Source organism: Musca vetustissima, unplaced genomic scaffold, assembly GCF_032173495.1.
Source record: "Musca vetustissima isolate MV318-11 ecotype Yass unplaced genomic scaffold, APGP_CSIRO_Mvet_v1 utg69526, whole genome shotgun sequence".
Lineage (NCBI taxonomy): Eukaryota > Metazoa > Arthropoda > Insecta > Diptera > Muscidae > Musca > Musca vetustissima.
The window spans coordinates 37,125-54,763 of record NW_026876363.1 but is presented as its reverse complement, the minus strand read 5'-3'; the positions used below and the strand labels follow the sequence as shown (position 1 = coordinate 54,763).

Below are 17,639 nucleotides of genomic sequence, written 5' to 3'. Positions count from 1 at the left end.
TTCAAAATTGCGTTTGACAATTTGCTTCACTAACAAAAATGAAAAAAAAGTTTAAAACCATATAATTGTCACACCTTATACACCTTGGCCAATATTTTTTTTTTTATTTTTACCAACACGTTTCCAACGATTTATTACATAGTTTACTATTGTTTCGCATGAGCAGTTTTATTTGAAATAAAATATGACATTTTAAATTTAATAACAATAATTCAAATTTTATTTCAAAATTGCGTTTGACAATTTGTTTCACAAACAAAAATGAAAAAAGTTTAAAACCATATGATTGTCACAACTTATACACCTTGGCCAATATTTTTTTTTTATTTTACCAACACCTTTCCAACGATTTATTACATAGTTTACTATTGTTTCGCATGAGCAGTTTTATTTGAAATCCGGATTGAAATTTTGATAATAGATTACTTTGTTTTATGTATTTCTAATTAACTTTTGACGACTCTTTGGAAAAATTGTTCACGTGTTTACGTGTTCTTTATTAATCAAATTGCAAACATGTTAATTTAAAATCAAATCCATTTTGCGACAAAATGTTGAAATCTCTTAAAAAACGTTAGAAAGTTGAAATATAAAAATGAGAACTTTCGTGTTGTGTGAAAAATTTGTGTGTGGTTAAAATAAACATTTTTTTAAAGTGTCAATGGACTAAAAACGGATTTTGGTCCGCAGTTTGTGACGTCGCATTAACGTCGAAAGACAGAATTTGCTAATACACTTTTCAATGAAGGGACGTAATAGTGCGAAAACTACATGTTCATTGATGCCGAATCCAGTTTCTCAAAATACGAAGATCGAAGAGTGATAATAATAATGTATCTAAAAAATAACAATGTGTTTTTAGAAATAACATGTACAAACCAAGGCGATTTCGGGTCCCATATAGGGTAAGTTTGGATAATAAGGATTATGCCGTCATATTAATGTTTTTTTAGAGTAGATGCATCAAATTTAACAGAATTGCAGGACGAAATTGAAACACAAAGAACCTACTTTATTAAATAAAAAAATATACTTTATAAAATCTGCTCTGAAAAATTTAGTTTTCTCTGATATTTTTTAAAGAATCCCCGTATTTGTGTGGTTCCCGAAATCCACGTCTATATTTGGTCCTTGAAAAAAATTATGTTTTTAAATCAATGCCTATATGCAATCGCTTAAAGAAATACAATTTTATCTTCCCCGCTTAAGTGTAGTCCCTGATTTTTTTTTTAATATTCATACTTACGTAAGCCTTCCAAAACTTTTTTTTAAATTCACGTCTAAAAAATTATATAAAAAAATATTTTAAAACAAGTAAAGAAAGCAACGCTTGTGCGTGGTTCATTAAAATATTTTGTTAAAATACAAGGACAAATTTTTGTGATCGGAGTAGTTTTTATTATGGTATTTACGATTGTATGAATTTATATTTTAATTTTTTGAATTTATTATTATTTTTGGGTAGTTTTTTAAGCACTTTGGGTATTAGGTTAAGCACTTTATATAGATTTTGTAATTTATCTTTAATGGGCCTGAAGGCCCGGCTCGAAGGACCATGCACAGATCTACGTTAGTTGGCCAAGAATAAGTGAAAGCTATTTTCAAATGTAATGGCGCTTGTGATGCACTTCCTTTTTGTCATTATATTAGTGTCTACTACATGCATAAATTAAGATGGATAATGCAGTGTTTTTTTATTCATCCTGAAGTTAGGCTATTCTATCGTGGTATCGTTGAACATAGATAATTGAGACATGTTGTAGGCGGTTGTAGCTTTGTTTCATTTTGGGGAAGACATATTGAAATTTTTTTTGCCTGTTTGTGCAAATAAGAATGTATTTTCTGTTGGAAATAAAACCGAGGCTAGAAAAGGTAGTGATTTGGTAGCCATTTTTCTCACTTATATTTGATAGCTGAACAGTACGCAAGAATTTTTCCTAAAACCTAAATAGTTAATATTGAAATTATTTATTGTACAAGTATGACAACGTTTGTCATTGCGAATCCACTGCTATTATTTTCCGTTTAATCGAGCTATTTGCTGAGGAAAAATACAAGGCAGTAAGTAAAATTGTTTGAATTAGTGAATCTTTCAAATATATATATATATATATATATATATATTTGTTACTTTCCTAATTTTCATTTGCTGTTAACTATCACTGCATTCCGAGCATTATGGCCCTTTTTGAACAAGCGCTCCTATCTTTCTCTCAAAAATAAAAACCTATTATATAAATGTGTCATCAGACCCATAATGTCATTCGCCTCACCAGTATGGCATGGAGCAGCAAAAACGCATCTCAAACGACTGCAAATCATCCAGAATAAATGCTTGAAGATGATATTCAACAAACCTTGGCGCTACCCAACGACAATACTACATGAAGATACTGGTTACGAACTCATAATCGATTTTATAAACAGAATTAATGAAAACTATTTCCAAAAACTTTTAGATTCTCCTTATGAAATATTAAGAGAGTGTTGCGATATATATTTATAATAGAAATGTTAATCACCATGCAAAAATATAGATCAATAGTTAATTATTTTTCTTTAAAAATAATTAAATTGTGAACTTATATTTTTAAATCATGACCCTTTAAATTTTAAAAATTCATATAAGGTTTTTACAATCCTTTTTGCCTTAAATCGATCAAATCATATATTAATGAAAACATACAATTTAGAGCATACTATTTGTTGTAAATCTTTTTGATATATCTCAAACCTTGTAATGTACATATCTTACACTAGATAATTTGTTAATTTTGGATTAATAAAAATTGAAATTGAAAAAAATTGAAATTTGCTGTTAACTTTTTTGTCATTGTGTAACCCTTGGAAATTGTCATAAAAAGGAAAGATCTTGGTCTTAGAGTTCTGGCTTTTTTCTTGCTTCAAGGAGTTTTTGTTCCCAAAGCTTTGAATCAATTGTTTTATCGTATATCCTGCCGAACCAATATACAGATTTGGTGCCGGCTTAACCATTTGTTTAATAGGTGAATATTGATGCTATTCTCTTGCTTTGAAAAAAAACATAATTTCGCAAATATATTTACATTCTTTGTTAGGTCTGAATTCACCACGAGCAAATAGACATTTGGTGACCTATTCTCCCGTTGGGGAGAGTTACTGTCGATCAGTTCTCTTGGCGTGTTCATAGTGATCAACTGCATATTATACAGCATCTCGCCTCGTGGTTCGGAATCGGTTGAGATCAGGTGGAATATACAAAAGTTAAAAGAAACGAGGGAATCTTGTGATGAAAAGTTCTGAATTGATGAAAAACGATATCCAAACAAGATCCAAGAAAAAGACATTTTTTTTAGAATATTAATTTAATTATTTCGATCCAATGATTATGTTTGAGTGTGTGTGGCTATCGATATTAACACAGTTATTTGTGATCTAAACTAAACTAAAGAAAGAATTAAGAAAATAACAAAGTCACCATTATTATCAAGAACATTGGGAAGGTGTGAAACTAGTGATCATATTATTTTGCCTTTATTAAATCATCATAACATACAACTTCCAAGGAGATTATAAGTTACAGCATCGAGTTCCTAGAGTGAACGGCCTTTCATCGATGGATCCAGCTGAAATGTAAATTGTTATTGTTATTAATATATATGGCGATGACCAATCTTGAGCGTTTTCTCATTTATGTACTTTAATATGGAACTGGTTCTTTTTTTAATACCGTTGTATACAGTACCGTTATTCTCCGGCCATGTTTGGTTGCTCCAGTATATCCTAATCCCAATATTCATCACTCCCATACAGAGAGCTTGGCTACATTTTGTGGATGGAATATTCTCTATTCTTATCAAGCAATAATTGAGAATTGGTGTTTGGAGACTTCAGTTGCTTTGAAAAAAAATAACTGTTGTCTCTCGATTTTGCTTGTTTCTTTGCATATGTTCTTTTGTCAATTTTATTATTGTTTTCCTTTCGTTTGCATAAAGTAAAAGTTGGTAGACGAGGTCATTGAACTTAGTAGAATTATCAGCTGTGATAGTTTGATTATTATTGGGATCGATACCCACACATATTATTGAGAAAGAAAAATGTTTATAATATTAAGTCCTTATATTATTAAGATGTTTAATTTATGTTATTGTTTAATGTTACCATTTGTTCATATTTAATTTTGTTAGTTTATAAAATGATTATTTTTGAAGTTAGCATAAAATTGTTGGCTAAAATTGCCATGAACTGAATCTGTTATTAGTTTGACCTTTGTAGGCGCAGGTTATTGGTAGGGGGTACGAAGAAGGGTTACCGGAATATTGCAACGGATGTTGGGTAACATGGATGGGAGGGCTTGTAAGTTGGTGCAACATCAGCACTAGCTAACCATGATTTAAAATATAATAGTTGTTCTTCCTTTCTAAATTATTCCATTTCTCAGCATGCTAAGATAAAATAAAATTTATATTGTATCTCTATTAGACCTTGGCAAAAACCCCACCCACCGACGAGCAATAAGGCTGTGGAAACTAAGCATGCCATCGCCACTTAGGTCTATACTAGGAGTAGTTTCGTGATTTTTCTACGAACTTTACGATGATTTATATTGGTTATATGCTACAGAAATAAATTTTTGGCGCCCAACGTGGGGCCCGAGTGATTGATATATGAAATTAGTTCTATTTTTTAGATCAAACAGCCTAATATTTTACATATTGTGTTCTGTCACTCAGCTCCTATTTCATATCTTTACTTCTTTATTCTATTTTCCCCCTTTCACGGGATAAAATAATGTCTGTGGAATTTACTATTCATTATATGCCATAGTGCTGTTGAATGTAACCCTGCATTTTTTACTCGTTACTTCTGCCAAGAAATTTGTTTCCAGGATTTCGGATAAGAGGAATTCAGTTCCTTGGACCAATTGTCTAAAGCTGACCTTCTGATGAATTTTGTTAACATGTTTCTATATTTTTTTTACAATTTGGATAATGTAAAAATTATCGACGATTTTTATATCCAGTGTAAATGTAATCTTGTAGTTTCTTCTCTTTTCTTTTTTCTAAGAACATATATTGATTTTTAAGCCATTTATAAACCCCTAATAACCTCGGTTGCTGGGAAAAGGTCAAACACAGACATTTCTATAAAATTTTTAACACAAATTATTTGATTATTTATTATATCATAATCACATACATATGTTGTTTAATATTTAGAAAATATTCCATTTTTGTTACATATAGCGTTGAAAATGCTACTTGCTAGAAGTGATGTAAATATACCTGCTTCAGTAGCAGCTGAGAAAAGTGTACCAATTTGTTGTGTTTGCAAGTCAGCTATCATAGCGTTGACTGAGTCAATATGCAGACATTTGTTTCACCGAATCTGTATATCTAATAATATGCGAAATAATACAAATTGCCCCGTTTGTAGTAGTAGAATTACAAAGGATCTTCTTCTTCACAATCTGCTAAATCCAAACCCTCATCTCCAATTATAACGAGGTCCGCATCGAAAGCAAAGTCATTTGATTCTAATAGATCAACAGATTGCAATCAACAATCTGCCGATGAATCTCGTGTTCAAGCCGAACATATACCAGCCCCTTTGTCACCAGCAATTCCCAACATCTCTGTAAACAATATTGAGGATATGATTACAAGGTCGGTAGCAACTCAGCAGGCACTATTTCCTTCAAATCTAGGTAGTCAATTTCACAACTGGTTGAAAAAAGCATTGAAGCTAATTTGTCGCGGTTGAATAACGCCCAGAATCCTAATACATCATCACCAAATTCGAACAGAGTTCCGACAATGCAAACGTTACCTGACGTGGAGCAAAGAACTCTGGAACAGCTATTAGGTTTACCCTCTGCTCCCAGGAACACTTCCATTAACCACAATGACTCTTCATCTAATAGGGATGTAGGAAATCGATAGAATTCGAATACCCCGTCTACTATCTGTGATTTGCTATTTAGGCCTGACAAAGTGAGTCAGATTATGTTTAATAGGAAGTTGAAGTTTAGTAGAGGTTCAAATTGTCTGCCAGTAGATAATTTTATATACAGAATAGAAGCTTTAACCAATCAAACGTTAGGTGGAAATTTCGAAATATTATGTGGAAATGCTTCAGCGCTTTTTGAAGGAAAAGCCAATGACTGGTTCTGGCGTTTTCATAAAACAGTCACCAGGGTCACTTGGCCTGATTTGTGTGACGCTTTAAGACGTCAATATAAAGATTCCAGGACGGACGTAGACTATAGGGAAATGACAAGGGACCGGCGCCAGAAACCACATGAATCATTTGATTCATTTTATGAATCGGTAATTGATCTTGTGGATAGATTAGATCAGCCGTTAAATGAAAAGACTTTAGTTGAAATTCTGAGGAGAAACCTGTTGCCAGAAATTCAACATGAAATATTAAACATGGGGATTAGCTCAATAGGTCAATTACGAGAAATATGTCGCCGAAGGGAATTTTTTATGCAGGATATCCATAGGAAGCACGGTATATCAAACAATAAGATTGGTCAGTTGCAGAAACGGTTGTCAGAAATTGGTGAGGAGACGGAGTATCCGCCAGAGTTATTGGAAACAGAAGAAAGGGTCGCCGAGATTTCTCTCACATGTTGGAATTGCAGATCTATTGGACATCGATATCAAGACTGTCTTGCAGAACGAACGATATTTTGCTACGGTTGTGGTGCACCCCAGACATATAAACCAAATTGTCGGAAATGTAATGGGAATCCAAAAAACTTCCCAGCTTACTGCACCCTTTGGTGCTGTCGCTACCAACAACCGGAAAAGAAGTGAAAATCACCAATGACACCTTTCCATCTGATGTTGACCCTGTGAAACCAAAACTCGTGAAATCAAACGGAAATTCGGAATTCGTTACTAGAAATGGCCCTTGTCCCCTTTTACCATTCCTTGAACGCTTGCGAAATTATTTAAGTGTTAGGAATAGAATTTTTGGTGAGGATTATAAGCCTAGTAGGTCCAGTCGAAGAATCAAGGATTTTTGGAAAAAAGTTAAAAATATAAAAAAGAGTTTCTCAGTTTCTGTTCTTGATCGAAAACATGATGTACGGCCATATGCGGAAGTAGAAATATTAGGCAAACGAATGATAGGCATGCTCGATACAGGAGCATCCGTTAGTTGTTTAGGATCTCAAGCGGACGCGGACTTTATATCATCCAATGAGCCTTACAAGTCTATTAATACATCGGTAAAGACAGCTGATGGAAAATCGCAAAGAGTTGTGGGCGTTTTACAAGCTAATGTTGTGTTTCGTGGTAAAAAGAAAAACATTAAACTCTTCATTGTCCCTAGTATATCACAGAATTTGATACTAGGTATCGATTTTTGGAAGTCGTTCGATTTGCTTCCTAGCACGCTTAAACGGCATTTACATTAGAACTTTTTACAGGGTTAACCTATTTTATGAGGATTTATTTGGCATATATACAATGGAATTGACAATTTAAACCTACTGGGTTAACGAAATCCGGTACAATGTAAACGTACTATTACAGTTGGTTTGGACTACGTTTATTCACTAAGCAACGTGGATGAAATACTTGGTGATAAACTTCTTTCTCAGCAACAACAAGTTGATATACAGCGTGTCATTGGGTTATTTCCGTCGTTCTCAAAGGAAGGGTTAGGCAGAACCAACATTTTATTCCATAATATTGACACAGGCGATGCCAAGCCAGTGAAACAGAGGCACTTTCCTGTTTCACCGGCTATTGAAAAATTGATTTATGAGGAGTTAGATCGGATGCTCTCTATGGGGGTCATAGAAGAATCTACTAGTGCTTGGTCTTCGCCTGTGGTTTTGCACCGGAAACCAGGCAAGAATAGGTTATGTTTGGACAGCAGAAAGCTTAATTCTCTGACTGTGGGGGATGCCTATCCGCTCCCTTATATAGATGGAATACTTAGCCGCCTTCCTAAATCCGAGTACATAAGTAGCCTAGATCTCAAGGATGCCTTTTGGCAAATACCACTTGATGAGTCATCGAAGGATAAAACAGCATTTACTGTGCCTGGGAGACCTCTATATCACTTTAAGGTCATGCCAGTTGGGCTATGTAATGCACCCCAAACCATGTGCAGGCTTATGGACCGAGTGATACCAGCGGCTCTCAGGACAGAAGTGTTTGTATATCTGGATAACCTTCTTGTGGTATCTCCAACTTTTGAGCGACATGTTGAGGTTCTAGCGGAGGTAGCTCGAAGTTTGAGAATGGCTGGATTGACTATCAACGTTGAAAAAAGTAAATTTTGTGTACAAGAGGTACGTTACCTTGGTCATGTTGTGGGAAATGGAGTTATCCGAACAGACCCGGATAAAGTTGCTGCTATTTCAGAGTTTCCAACACCTAAGTCTGTTAAGCAAATTCGCCGGTTTTTAGGAATGTCGGGATGGTACAGAAAATTTATTCGGAACTACGCTGCGCTTTCTGCCCCTTCAACTGACTTAATAAAAGCAAATCGTAGATTTTCTTGGAATGGAGAGGCCCAAAAAGCCTTTGAAGATTTGAAGTCCATCTTGTGCACAGGAGCTGTGCACAAGATGGATGCATAGTCCTGATTTTTCACAGCCATTTTTTATTCACTGTGATGCTAGCAAAACAGGGAAAGAGCCGTATTGGTGCAGAAGAATGGGGAGGGTGATGAGTTTCCGATGGCATTTATGTCGAAGAAACCGAACAAGAATGTTTGGCAGCAATGCTAAGCATTAAAAAATTTCGAGCTTATGTCGAGGGACATGAGTTCACAGTGATAACGGATCATGCTTCGTTGAAATGGCTCATGTCCCAGAGTGACTTAAGTACAAAGCTGGCCAGATGGGCTTTGAAACTTCAGGGTTTCCATTTTAAAATTGAACATCGTAAGGGTACGCAGAACGTAGTTCCGGATACTCTTTCCCGTGCTAACTCTGACAGTTTATTGTACATAGACTGTATTGGTGAATTGGAAAATGATCAAGCAGTTTTCTTAGACCTTACATGGCCTCATTTTCAATCAGAAAGCTATAAAGATTTGTTGCAACGGGTTCAAAATAACATAAACAACGCTCCTGATTTAAAGATTGTTGATGGTTTTTTGTACAGAAGGATGGAACATGCGACGGGTGACCAAACAATGGATGATTTTGCATGGAAGCTTTGGGTTCCATCGGAGTTGGTTCCAGAGTTGTTTATGAAACACCACAATGATCCACTTTCATCGCACTCGGGCATTAACAAAACCCTCGAATGCTTAAGAAGATATTATTTTTGGCCTAACATGGTAAATGACGTAAGGAATTATGTAATTTCGTGCGATACATGCAAAGCTACTAAACATCCTAATTTTGTCATGAGACCGCCTATGGGGAAAACTGGTGAAACTCACAGATTTTTCCAGAAGCTATATGTAGATTTTTTAGGTCCGTATCCCAGGTCAAGATCAGGTTCTATAGGTATTTTCATTGTCTTGGACCATTTTTCTAAATATTGTTTTCTACAACCAGTGAAGAAATTTACCGCCGACGTTGTGGTTAAGTATCTCGAAGAGTCGTTATTTCACACTTTTGGCGCTCCGGAGGTAATTGTTTCCGATAACGGGACCCATTTCAAAGCTAACAAATTTAATGGTTTATTGAAAAGTTATGGTGTTTCTCATATATACACGGTGTCCACTCTCCTCAGGCTAACGCGTCTGAGAGAGTGAATAGATCCGTTATTTCTGCATTAAAAGCCTATGTTCGAGAGGACCAGAAAGATTGGGATGAGAATCTCACTAGAATTGCATGTGCCCTTCGGTCGACCATACATTCTTCGATTCGTACATCACCATATTTAATGGCTTTTGGACAGCATATGGTGACCAATGGTTCTACATATAGGCTCCTTAGGAATTTGGGTATGCTCGAAGATCGCACAGTGCGGTTTAAAAAATCTGATTCGTTCGAGATTATACGTCAAAAAGCTGGTGAGGTAATGAGGAAACAATTTGAGCGTAATCAGAAGGCATACAACTTGCGATGTCGTGATGTTTCTTTTGATGATGTTGGACAAGAGGTTTTCCGGAGAAATTTCCGTCAAAGCAATTTCGAACAAGGATTTAATGCGAAATTAGCTCCAACGTTTGTCAAGGCTCGTGTTAGGAAGAAACTTGGTAATTCATATTGTGAATTGGAGGATTTACAAGGCAAGCCCATAGGTAATTACCATGCTAAGGACATCCGCCAAGCGGTATCAGCTTCCCTGTCCTTCTAACACGGAAGCTTGATTTTGGTTTGGGGTAAATGTAATGGCGCTTGTGATGCACTTTCTTTTTGTCAGAATTAAGTGTCTACTACATGCATAAATGAAGATGGATAATGCAGTGTTTTATTCATCCTGAAGTTAGGCTATTCTATCGTGGTATCGTTGAACATAGATAATTGAGACATGTTGTAGGCGGTTTCGCAAATATATTTACATTCTTTGTTAGGTCTGAATTCACCACGAGCAAATAGATATTTGGTGACCTATTCTCCCGTTGGGGAGAGTTACTGTCGATCAGTTCTCTTGGCGTGTTCATAGTGATCAACTGCATATTATACAGCATCTCGCCTCGTGGTTCGGAATCGGTTGAGATCAGGTGGAATATACAACAGTTAAAAGAAACGAGGGAATCTTGTGATGAAAAGTTCTGAATTGATGAAAAACGATATTTGAAGATCCAAGAAAAAGACATTTTTTTAGAATATTAATTTAATTATTTCGATCCAATGATTATGTTTGAGTGTGTGTGGCTATCGATATTAACACAGTTATTTGTGATCTAAACTAAACTAAAGAAAGAATTAAGAAAATAACAAAGTCACCATTATTATCAAGAACATTGGGAAGGTGTGAAACTAGTGATCATATTATTTTGCCTTTATTAAATCATCATAACATACATCTTCCAAAGAGATTATAAGTTACAGCATCGAGTTCCTACAGTGAAAGGCCTTTCATCGATGGATCCAGCTGAAATGTAAGTTGTTATTGTTATTAATATATATGGCGATGACCACTGGTTCTTTTTTTTAATACCGTGGTATACAGTACCGTTATTCTCCGGCCAAGATTGGTTGCTCCAGTATAATTAATTGTTTCCATTTTTTATTATTAATATGTTTTAATATTGGCAATAATAATTTGTAAATTTGATTAAAAGGGTTAATTTTCCTTCCTTTTCCCAGAAAATTAATCAGCATTACCAACCCAGTAATTTAGCTTAAAACAGTTTGAAAGACACTGTTTCATATACCAGCATTAGAGCTGAGAGTCAGACTTATCAAGCAATAATTGAGAATTGGTGTTTGGAGACTTCAGTTGCTTTGAAAAAAATAACTGTTGTCTCTCGATTTTGCTTCTTTCTTTGCATATGTTCTTTTGTCAGTTTTATTATTGTTTTCCTTTCGTTTGCATAAGGTAAAAGTTGGTGTTTATAATATTAAGTCCTTATATTATTAAGATGTTTAATTTATGTTATTGTTTAATGTTACCATTTGTTCAAATTTAATTTTGTTAGTTTATAAAATGATTATTTTTGAAGTAAGCATTAAATTGTTGGCTAAAATTGCCATGAACTGAATCTGTTATTAGTTTGACCTTTGTAGGCGCAGGTTATTGGTAGGGGGTACGAAGAAGGGTTACCGGAATATTGCAACGGATGTTGGGTAACATGGATGGGAGGGCTTGTAAGTTGGTGCAACAACATCAGCACTAGCTAACCATGACTTAAAATATAATAGTTGTTCTTCCTTTCTAAATTATTCCATTTCTCAGCATGCTAAGATAAAATAAAATTTATATTGTAGCTTGATCTCTATTAGACCTTGGCAAGAACCCCACCCACCGACGAGCAATAAGGCTGTGGAAACTAAGCATGCCATCGCCACTTAGGTCTACACTAGGAGTAGTTTCGTGATTTTTCTACGAACTTTACGATGATTTATATTGGTTATATGCAACACAAATGAGGAAAGTTTGTCATATCAAAATAGAATACGATAAATTATTTGTAATTCAATTGTAGACAATACATCATGGTATAATAATAGAAGGTAACATCAAGTGTTGTTGTACAAAAAACGATACAACAACCACATGGAAATTTGTTGTTGTAAGTTCTACTAGTCTCAACTCATTTGACAGAAAAATGTAAACAAGCAAATTATCATCAAATTATTTTTATTTTGAAAATGAAATATTTTCAAATCCTCAAAATAAAAATTAAAAAAAAACATGAATGAAAATCTTTCAAATTTGTATTTCTATCGCTTCCACATCTTTCCTATAATTGAGCCATTGCCACATATATGTGTAACACATATGAAAATGCTGGGAATAGCGAGTTATTCCTTGAAGAAAGATTTGCTTCCTGAAACTTTCCCAGCAGGCAGATTGAGTAAATTGAATACGGGAGCACATTTAATAATGAACAATTTCAAATTGTATGCGTTCCCAATTTTCCTGTTGGGTGATTTTTAAAAACATAATTTGTCAAATTCATATTGACACTAGTATTACGTTGGAATCAAATCAGCTGGGATTTGCTGTTAACTTTTATAATTGTACCATGACAATACATATTCTACTTAATCTAGTTTGTTAACACTTTGAATTACATGATAAAAAAATTGAAAAATTCACGCCCATAAATCCGTATTATTTTTAATATTTGTCTAAGTGTGGTTTTTTTCAAAATTTTAAATTTTGTAATGTTTTTCTTTAAAGCGGTTATTGTTTTAAACATTGCCTCGAACATTACGAAACACGGGTGAAGGGCATTACCACCGCAGAAGGTAATAGTTCAAAGCAGGTGTGTTGGGTATGGGTGATAAGGGTGGCCTCTTTCAACTACACTGCTTAAAAGTTTTTATTTCTTAAGGTGTAGACTTTCCATAATATTCCTTCAGGCTTAATTTATTCTTCAAGTAAGATTTTCGAAGATAATGGGAGTAGTCAAAGTTTCTTTACCATCAGTCGTATGGCTAATAATGTATACACATTTCTTTGGGCCAAGTCCGTTTCAGAGAATTTGGAATCGATTTATAAATGTTCATCCGTCACGATAATTCTCAAATGTAGTAAGCGATTTCATCAAACTTTTCACATCGTATTATTTATTTTAAACTTATAGCCTAGACAGACGACAGCCTTAATTTGCATTAACAGCCTTAATACAAATTAATTTGTGCATTATCCTCATTTTTATGTGTTGTTAATGCACAAAATCAAACTGAATTTATACTGAATTAGGCAATTTCAATATGGCAATGCTGTCGAAAATTAATTGTTTCTTGTCAAATATATTTTTATTTATGAAAATAAAAATAAGAAATGAAGGCAAATTTCAACCATTTCTTAAATTGGGACCTCTTTAGCTATGATCATAGTTGCTATTCCTCCATTATGTCATGTATCTATTTTCTAAAGATGTAATCCCGAAAAATATCGAAACAGATGTAAAAAAATTTTATCCTACACACAGACAAACAATTGTTTTGAAGCAAAAAACTGTTTCGTAAATGCAGAAACTCTCGTCTGTCAGGGGGTAAATATTAATTCAAATTAAGAAATTTTTAATGCAAATTAAGGCTGTCGTCTGTCTATGGTATTAGATCAAGTTCGAGTGTGTTGAATATCGGCCCACCACTTCTGGTATCTCCCGCACAAAATGGACTATCCGATCTCCATCAATTATCATATCAAGCGAACGGGATACCCTAGTTTCATTGAAATTTTGCACATTGTAATATGATTACCTTGTATATATAATGTTCAAAGTTGGGACCCGTTTGTCCACTCCCTCTAGTACTTTATCCACAAAATGTTAACAAAAACATTGAAAATATAAGCAAAGCTAATTGAGTAACTTATTTGATCCATTGTTTGCACATCGTCATATTTTACCAAATCTACGACGACGGTATCTATAGAGCAACCACTTCTGGTACCTCTTCGCAGGTGAAGAATAATAAAACATGTGTGTGATTACGTAGATATAAACCGACTGAAAGGTGGAATATACAAAAGTTAAAAGAAACGAGGGAATCCTGTGATGAAAAGTTCTGAATTGATGAAAAACGATATTTGAAGATCCAAGAAAAAGACATTTTTTTAGAATATTAATTTAATTATTTCGATCCAATGATTATGTTTGAGTGTGTGTGGCTATCGATATTAACACAGTTATTTGTGATCTCTTGTCTATAATGAAACTAAAGAAAGAATTAAGAGAATAACAAAGTCACCATTATTATCAAGAACATTGGGAAGGTGTGAAACTAGTGATCATATTATTTTGCCTTTATTAAATCATCATAATATACAACTTCCAAGGAGATTATAAGTTACAGCATCGAGTTCCTACAGTGAAAGGCCTTTCATCAATGGATCCAGCTGAAATGTAAGTTGTTATTGTTATTAATATATATGGCGATGACCAATCTTGAGCGTTTTCTCATTTATGTACTTTAATATGGAACTGGTTCTTTTTTTTTAATACCGTGGTATAAAGTACCGTTATTCTCCGGCCAAAATTGGTTGCTCCAGTATAATTAATTGTTTCCATTTTTTATTATTAATATGTTTTAATATTGGCAATAATAATTTGTAAATTTGATTAAAAGGGTTAATTTTCCTTCCTTTTCCCGGAAAATTAATCAGCATTACCAACCCAGTAATTTAGCTTAAAACAGTTTGAAAGACACTGTTTCATATACCAGCATTAGAGCTGAGAGTCAGACTTTTTTTTTCGTACGTTCCCACGCCTCACTTTCCCACCCCTGCCGACCGAGGGGGCGACCTCCCCTTTCGTAGGGATCGCGTACATACCATAATCCGCATTATGATGGAATATGTGAAGGGATAGAAAACCAGCTACAGAAATCTACTTCAACAGCCAGTTTGTTATTAAGTTGTATTATTCCAATGTAAACCTCTCAGTGCAAAAATTAGAAATTGTTTCTGCACTGATTCAATTTTATCGGAATATATTGTATATTGGGGATCCCATACAACAGAACCATATTCTTTTAAATATATTGGGTCCCATACAACAGAACATATTCAAGAGATGTAAAAAGTTGTTTTGTAATGTAGGGATCAGAGAATTCTTTAGCCCATCGTTTTATAAATCCTAAGACACCGTGGGCTTTGTTTACCATAGAAATGATATGATTATTAAAATTTAATTTTGGATCCATTAAAATACCAAGATCAACAAATGAATCTACAGTTGATAAAACAGTACCATTAATATTGTATTGCTTTGTTAAAGTAGAAGATCTGGAAAAACACATATGCTTACATTTGTTTAGGTTTAAATCCATACAGTTTAATTCGCACCATTGAAAAAGGTTATTTAAATCATTTTGAAGTAAATCAACTTGCTTCATGGAGTTATGGGTGATAAACAACTTGACATCGTCAGCATACATTAGCAATTTGGAGTGGATTATTGCATTTGGTAAATCATTTATAAATAGAAGAAAGAGGAGTGGACCTAAATGACTTCCTTGGGGAACACCGGAAGGAACATTAATGGATTTGGAGAGACAATAATCAAACAAAACTACCTGTGATCTATTTCTCAAATAAGATGATATCCATTTAACTAAATTTATACTGAAACCAATTTGATTTAATTTATATATTAAAAGTTCATGGTTAACCCTGTCAAAAGCTTTACTGAAGTCAGTGTAAATCGTGTCGGTTTGATTACGCTGAATAAAACCTTTTATGATGGTTGAGGAAAATTGAATAAGATTGGTAATGGTTGAGAGGCCACTACGAAAACCATGTTGATATGGACTTAAGAGAGAATAAGCGAGTTAATTTTGTGTTTAACCCTTTTACATTCTGATAGCAAACATTGAGAAACATATTTAGTTTTTTGGCAATATTTCAGCCCTCTGAGGCAAATGAGCTAAGTTTTCAGATCTTTCCAGAAATTCCTTTACAAATGCATTAGCAGGCCAAAATTCTCTCGAAATTAGTCGATGAAACATACTTTCTTGTACTACGATTTTAAAAGATGATCTACTTTCTGAGAAAGCAGACCGGAGCTTATAACAACGTAGAAAGAAATTTCCATCGATTTTTGATTTTATATAATAATTTATATCCTCACCCGAGGTATCTGGTGCAAACCTAGATACAAATAGCATTTTCATGGTGGGAGCCATAGATAATGGTCTTTGACCAGGTTGGAGGGAATTGCTAGTGCCAGAAGACGCATTAGATGATTGAACTGATGATTCCCGATTTCCGTGAGTAGGTTTTGAAGTCTTTTCCAGACTAGCACTACTTATACTCACAGATTTTGGATTAATCACTTCATTTACATCCTTAACGATTTCCGAGGCCGAATGTGACGCAACATTAGCATATGTCTGGACACAATCAGTTTCCGTTGTATCTGTGACATTGACGGAAGGTGATTGTGGCACTGTATTCCCAACAGAAACTGTGGGTTTGCGACTAGGCACGACTTGATTGGGAGCCTTTTTCGCAGACCTTTTACGTTTCTGCCCAGACACAGACGGTGATGATACAAAACGTTTTGATAACGATGTAAATTCCTTTTTCATCGAACTAAGCTCCGACTTCAAGTCTTTTACAAAGTTATAAAAGTCGGCTGAAAGTTTTCGACAATGGACACAGCACCAACGGACACCAACATTATCCCTAATTGTGTCCACTACTTTTGCATTAATTCGAGCACATTTAACGTGCCATTGATTAAGGCAAAACCAGCAAGTGACACACAACTCATCATCTACGGAAATATTACATAATTCGTAAGGAATTTTTAAAAATTATTATTATTTTTTTTTTTAAATAATTTACGAATTTACTGGAATTTCTATCCCTTGAATATCTTATGAAACACAAAATTTGGCAACTCTGTTTTGAGATGTCAAAATAACAAAACAAAATAAAAATAAAAGAAATGTTACAACAACAATATAAGCTAATGTAACAAAGGAACAAATTGGGAATGGATACAAAATGCCAATTAGAATTAAAAATATTAATTAATATTAGGAAAAATATGTTATATTTCACACTTCCAATTATATCAAAATGCACAAAAATTATTTCACAACACTTTTAAACACTGTTACCACAAAAACACAGATTATATTGTTAGAAATTAAATATTTTTTAAACGAGCACAGAGCACCACAAAATTAGTGAACATTCACCGACTACTGCATAAACGTGTATGTCTGCATTAGAACTCCTCTTCTTGTCCACCAATAAAACCCCTAGGATCATCAATCATATTCAAAATCATAAACACCGTGTTATATCAAGAAAAGAAACAAAAACGCAAATATTTTCCTTGGAAATTACACGGTATTTTGACAGTTTAATTTTGTTACAATCTTCCCCCAAGGAAAAATCAAAATACTGATTAACATTTTTTGCCCATTCCTCCGCATCACGCTGTCGGCACTGAGATTTGCCTGTCATCCAAACCGAAACATTGAATCCCAATATTCATTACTCCCATACAGAGAGCTTGGCTACATTTTGTGGATGGAATATTCTCTATTCTTATCAAGCAATAATTGAGAATTGGTGTTTGGAGACTTCAGTTGCTTT

General features: G+C 34.2%; 1 protein-coding gene across 1 annotated transcript in view; it reads right to left on the bottom strand.

Annotated features, from left to right (window-relative positions):
• The window catches only part of LOC133320945 (protein son of sevenless), a 69,693-nt gene extending 66,526 nt beyond the window's left edge, over nt 1–3,167 (bottom strand). The window contains exon 1 of the mRNA XM_061530041.1: nt 3,066–3,167. Within this exon, the coding sequence (XP_061386025.1) occupies nt 3,066–3,167 (102 nt within the window). The remainder of the gene's footprint in view (nt 1–3,065) is intronic.
• Nucleotides 3,168–17,639: the final 14,472 nt, after the last annotated feature.